This window comes from Halictus rubicundus, chromosome 16, assembly GCF_050948215.1.
Source record: "Halictus rubicundus isolate RS-2024b chromosome 16, iyHalRubi1_principal, whole genome shotgun sequence".
NCBI lineage: Eukaryota > Metazoa > Arthropoda > Insecta > Hymenoptera > Halictidae > Halictus > Halictus rubicundus.
The window spans coordinates 1362468-1369088 of record NC_135164.1 but is presented as its reverse complement, the minus strand read 5'-3'; the positions used below and the strand labels follow the sequence as shown (position 1 = coordinate 1369088).

At 37.4% G+C, this 6621-nt stretch overlaps 1 protein-coding gene across 1 annotated transcript; it reads right to left on the bottom strand.

Annotated features, from left to right (window-relative positions):
- Window positions 1–1808: 1808 nt before the first annotated feature.
- Window positions 1809–5693, bottom strand: LOC143362244 (52 kDa repressor of the inhibitor of the protein kinase-like). The gene is made up of 4 exons (XM_076802242.1): window positions 5546–5693; window positions 5209–5235; window positions 3199–5016; window positions 1809–3007 (listed from the first exon to the last, which is right to left on the bottom strand). The coding sequence occupies exons 1-4, from the start codon at window positions 5691–5693 to the stop codon at window positions 2211–2213; spliced, it is 2790 nt and encodes a 929-aa protein (XP_076658357.1). The 3' UTR covers window positions 1809–2210.
- Window positions 5694–6621: the final 928 nt, after the last annotated feature.

The window sequence follows — 6621 nt, the reverse complement described above, 5'->3', positions numbered from 1 at the left end:
TTGGATGTACATGACAATATAAAAAGTAGAACTTCACTCCCCTGAATACATAGCCAGCTGATGCTCATTCTCCGTGTCGTACATAATCGTCTCGACCATGAAATAGCTCGCAGGATTCGTGGCTAGAACAGATCTAAAAGGGCAACAAATAAATGTGAAAATATAAAAGGTAGTGCAACGCTCGTATCAATAGATTTCCACATCACCCATGAGGTACTATTGCCGATGCGTTTTTTTTTTGTCAGTGGTATCCCCTGTAGGCCTATTCCACTATGTCGCACATTGCGAAATTTCTGCACACTTATTTGCAAGTGTGCAGCTCGACATCGGTCAGTTGCAACTGTATTATGGTATTATGATATTTTATTCAATCACTGGTGGAATCAGCGATTCTGTACACTTATTTGCAAGTGTGCAGCTCGATGTCGGTCATTTACAACTTTATTAAGATATTTTAATCTGGAATATGTTATTATAATTATAATTCAAAACAATTATATAATGAACAATTATAATGTTCATGTTTCCGTGTATTTTATATTTGCCTTTAAGATAACTCTTTTCTCAAAGAGTTTCCCCGATGTCCTACTTCTTTTTGGACAATTTGTCATCGTCGCATATGAAAATAATCTTTCCACGGCTGCGGAAGACGGAACTGGAGTATTATATTTGAAGAAGATTTTCTTTACATGTACATACTTATCTAAAATTGCCATATCTCTGCGTGAATCTTCGAAGAATTGCAGCAACTGAAACAAACATAAAAAATAAAAAATTAGAGTTTCACATTATCCATCGGTATCTTTATGCCTTCAAACCAGAGTTGGCCATTATTTAGATAAAAAATTATATAAATAACGATTTGAATAAAGGGTACTTTATCTTTATTCGTTATTCAAAGGTTCGAAAAAGATGATAAAATTATTCGAAGTTCGAATAAATCTGCTTCGAATAAAGAAATTATCTTTATTCATCGAATAAGTTCTTATCGAATAAAATTATTTATTCGATACTTGTCGAATAAAGATACTTTTTTATTCGAACCTTCGAATAACGAATAAAAACTTTTTTAATTTTTTATTCGTAATTTGAAATTTTTATTTAAATAATTATTTTGCTCAACTCTGCTTGAAACCATTAATATATTAAGGTGTAGGAAATTAACCAACCTCTAAAGCAGCTTTCACCTTATAATCCATGTCTTCTTGTCCTGCGTCAGTGCTGTCCCCAAAATCAAAAAAATCATCCGGCGATTCTGATGAATTTACATCTGCTGCAATTTCTACGGTTTCGTTCCGCATTTCTTCTATCATTGCATTCTTCGCTAACTTTGTTATCCATTCTACTTGTGTACTGTCTACACATGTAAACCACCGATTCTTGAAATTGGGGTGACTCATGGCGGCTATTGCTGCATGTTCAGATTCTTTCGACGAAAACGTGAATATATGGTTAAATCGTTTTTCCACACTCCTTAGTAGTGACGCACTAATTACCTCGCTAAATCTCCATTCGTTGGAATCTAAGGTGCGTAGTTTCCTTCGCAAGGAGAATAAGCAAGGCACAAGCGTTCCATAGAATATATTTGTATCACCTTGCAATATGTCGATTGCTTGTGCAATAGGTGCAGTGCATTTCAAATGCTCTTCGATGTATACCATATCAGTTTCTATTAATATTTTTTTTATCCCTAAAGCTTTGCCAATTTCGACCATTTTTGGCTTTAACTCTACAATCTGTTGTAGAGCATCGTACAGGGAATTCCATCGGGTGTCCCCCGGCCTTTTCAGCATGTGGCCAAGGGCGGATCCAGCTTTGGCGCCAGGGGGGGGTCACATAGTCGTGGTCAAGTCAAGAACTTATAATTTAATTTTGATAACAATAGATACAAGTAAAAAGTAGGTATTTTATTAATGTACGTAAGTACTGTACTTAAAAATATTTATTCTTTATTGTACACTTGAAAAACTTAACACATAATAACTTGTACATATACACGTACATATTGCCATCTTCTCTTGAAGACATTCAGAGAAGCACTATCACGCACGGAATGAGGCAGCCTATTTATATTCCATAACCGTGGTGAATGATTTGTCATAACAGCTAGAGGTATGTCGAGGGGTATGACGCAAAACTCCGCAAAAGTGAAGAGGTGGTACGACAAGGGTTTCCAACAAACAAAATAGAAACAGACAAAATACATATATTTAAATAACAAAATCAATTTTTCTTTTACGTCTTCTCCCGAAACGCGTTATTACGTCATTTACGTCAATGGGTACGTTTTTATGAATGTGGAGAAGTGCCAGTCCGGTTAGGCGATCTTCAACCATTGAAGATCTTAGCCACGATTTAATTCTGCGCAACGTAGAGAAAGACCTTTCTGCTGTCGCTACACTGACAGGTAGTGTAGCCATAATACATAAAAATTTTCTTATATTAGGATACATATCGATGTCACAATTTAAAATAAGATCAGAAATCGACTGCGGTATGTCCTGGCTCCGCTGCCACGCCTGCCACTTCACCATCCACAGCCGATATTCATTTACAATGACAGAAAATGGAGTGTTATCTAGTAATAATGTATAGTCGGTAGCTAGTTGTTTCACAGTTTCAATGTCTTCATTACTACATTCGCTTTTTGGCATGAAAACGCTTAGCTGAAACAAATTAAGTACATCAGGAGACAGGCGGTCCTGGAGATCACTTATTATTGAATCTAGAAGAGGGATGTATATAGCTCTGCGGAAATACTCTTCAGCAGATTGAGCAGGTTGGTTATTGGCCCTATGTATTTGTTTTGATACTATTCTGGGGCATTTAATTTCTACATCTAGCTGCTCAGCTACTTCTTTAGCCTCTTCAAAAAGCTGTCGGTAGATTACGTCCACATTTTCTCTTTTATTTTGTAAAACACTTAAAGTATCATTAATAGCGTCCGTAGCTTTTTTTAAATCAATTGAGTTCGATTGCAGTATTCTGCTTAAAGATACAGTAGTACCTGAAAAATAAAAAGTAAGTGACTGTGACTGTAGTGCATAAACTAAGAATTTATAACTTAATATAAACGGTATGTACTCGTAGCATAAAATATTAACAAAACAACAACATAATTTTAAAGTAGGTTTAGTATACTCGTATAAGTTCATTTGCCAAACAATAAGAAATAAAATAATTTAGGGAAGTACCCACCTAATACATCACTTAAACAGATGGAGGATATAATAAAGTCAGAACTGCGCAATGTTTGCAGCAAGCAATGCGCATCATTGGCAGTTTTATTGTCTTGCCAAGCAGAAATCTTCTCCAAAGCGCTACAAATTTTGACTAAGTTGTCTCCTTGAAATTGAAGATGCCCATCATGCCTCTCTACCCAACGTGTCTCACAAATACCTTGCATGGCAGCTCCGAGTTCTATTTTAAAAATTTCATGCCTCTTAGCGGATGCATTGGCAAATGCCACAACTTTTCTCATTGTGCCAGATGTATTGCGACAGGAAACTACTTTGGATGATCTTGCCAATGAGTTATTGAGCACATGGTTGTTGCACGGGCAACGTTTAGCATGAATGGCTATTTTCATCAATTCTTGCACTGCACCTTTTGTATCTGATGCCATAACCGAGCAGCTGTCAGTTCCAATACCCACACACCAAGATAAATCTAAGTTAAATTTGGTACACAGATTTTCAACGATTTTCGCCAAAGCTACACCTGTCAATCGAGGCTCTATGTCACCTGAATTGTTGTCTTCACGTCTAAGAACATCGTAGGTATCACAAAAAGTCACAAAATGTTCCTTAATAACGCCATCATGCAAATATCGGAATGATAGGCTCAGCTGTGAGATATGTGATATATCTGTTGTTTCATCGAACAAAATTGAAAAATATTTAGCTTCCCGCACATTCTGTAAAATGTTTTCCTGGATGATTTCTGCGCAAACATCTATCAACTCATTTTGTACAGTCTTGCTGATGTACGTGGCGTTGGATTTTGAAGATTCTAAATGTTGCTGCAATGCAATATCGCCAGAATCAATACGGAATTTTAAAAGGGCTCTAAAATTCCCTTCATCGGCTACTACGCTGTCATAGTTCAGCAATTTACCATCGTCGCGATGGCCACGTAACGATATATTTTGATGGCCACAAAATATTATAGTTTTTACGATTGGTCGCAAACGTTCTCTATTTTCATTTATTTGTTTCAGTCTTTGACTATTTACTTGGTTCATTATGTTAATTTCCGGTTTATGAAAACTCAATAAAAAGTTCTTCCCTGCTTGGACAGCTAATTCGTGGTATTTGTTTCGCTGGTGTGTTAGCAGAAGACCATTTTCACCTAGCAAATTACCGAAAGCTTTTAATGGTTCTTTTACGAGTCGACATAAAGGTGTTTTTGTCTGTACACCACCTCCAGGAGCTACGACAAACAAAGCACAGTACTTGCAGTAAAGACCCTGGTCTTTATGCGACAAAACAAGCCAGTGAAACTTGTCAAGGTGAGACTTCTGAGCATATTTTTTTGTTTGTTTTCCTTTTTTATTAACAACACAATGCGGAAAAGTATAATTAGGGGGAGGCTGCCAATGCTTTTCAAGCAACATAGCTTTAGTTGAATCATTTATATTTTCCCCTATATAACAAGCAATATCTGAAGCAAACTTTGGTTGAGAAAGTGAAGTCTTTATCTGATCAGAATCAGAAGTCGATGTACATATTGTAGGCTGAATATCGTTAGTAACAGGAGAGCATGTTTTTTCTTCATCTATGGTTAATGTAGGCAATGTAGCTGTAGAAGCAGAAGCATCGGCAATACAATTATTTTCATCTGTAGTTGTTGTAGGTGAATTTTTCGAGTAAGCAATCTCAAGCCTTGGTTTCTTTGGGAAAAATGAATCTATTTTTTTTAATGAATGTTTCAATCCACCACTACCATCTCCTTTTCCCTTAGAATCACCCTGCAAGCAAATCCATGCAAATTTCACACCCCACAACAGACAACAGACTGTTGCAAATACATATTAAATATATATTCGCTATAGTACAGGCTGGTGGCGCAGGCGCATTACCTCACAAACAAAGCAAAACCATGCAAATTTCACACCCCACATCAGACAACAAACTTTTGTAAACATATGAGTTATAAGTACATAAAAACATAATAATATAGGTAGTTTTACAGAAACTGATTACTTACCATTTCTTGAAATTAATGAATTTGCAGCTACAATTTTTAAGAATACTTATAAAGGTGTAGGAATAACTAAAAATTAACCGAACACGTCTTTCGCTTTCAGCCACGCTATAAAGACTGACTGTCGCCCGTTGACCGTCGCGGGTCGCCGGCACAGGGCCACCTTCTTTTGTTTATTACAAACTCCGATCGTCTTTTTATCTCACCGGTCCGCCGGCCGTGGTGCGGTCCTAGGCGACCGGGTTTCATATTTTTTTTTTTTTTTTTTTATGTAATTACATAAAATCTGTATGGTGACAAAATATATAAATAAAATCATTATGTTCAATTAGTGGTCCACCAAAGTCCTGGAACCAGCTCAGGGGGTGGTCATGACCCCCATGACCACCCCCCTGGATCCGCCGTTGCATGTGGCCCGTTACATTCTTAAATATTTCTGACGACTTCGGTCGATTGCAACTTTTCCATAAGAGATTGCACTTATGCATGATCTCTGTGTGCAACAGTGCCACTTGTTCGGTACTTTTTATCGTTTGCGCCAGGTCGCTTGTGACGCACAAGTGCAACGTGTGCACAGCACACCGAATGTGCCGAAGTAGTACATTTTCAAGAATTACTTCTTGTTCTTCTTCTACCTCTTCTTCTACTTCTTCTTCTTCTTCTTCTTCCTCCTCATCTTCTTCTTCATCTTCTATTTCTATTTCTGTATCTTCTTCTTCTTCGGCTTCACCGTGAAGAAGAGTATCATTGTCCTCTGACGCAATACAATTTAGTTGTATACCAAATGTGGCAAAAGCTTTAACAAAATTGCTGGCGTTGTCGGTGACAGTTGCGACAATTTTTTCTGCGTCCAGATTGTACTCGCAATGTATAACATGCAGCAAGCTTTTCAATCTATCATAGGAATGAATCCCGCGGAATTGCCGACAGCCTAAAGCTGCAGATCTTCTCTCATAGCTTTCGGTGTTCTCGCTTTCGTATTCTCCATCTGCTTACATTCTACGCTAAAGAAGTGTTGTAATTGGATTGGTAGTTTTTTCCCACCGATATCTCGCGACTCTTCGAGCTCGGAACTTCAAAAACCAGCGACCGACCAACAGCTTACAATGTAAACAGATGAATAACCGAACATTATCGACAATTTAAAGTTTTATATTTTGAATACGGATAATGTTATTAATACGAATAAGTTGTAGAGTTTATGCTGATGAAAACGAATCGAAATACATCGTTTGGACTATCTTCAATAAGATTACAATTTTTATCGGCAAAACTTGGGCCCCACCCCGCCCCCGACCCTCCTTTCGATAGATGACCAACGTCATTCTATTAGTTTTGACATGCTGAACACGAAATGTAGGTGTCATTTTTGGCGCAAATGAATAGTTTTCGAGATATTCGTGAAAATCTACCGCT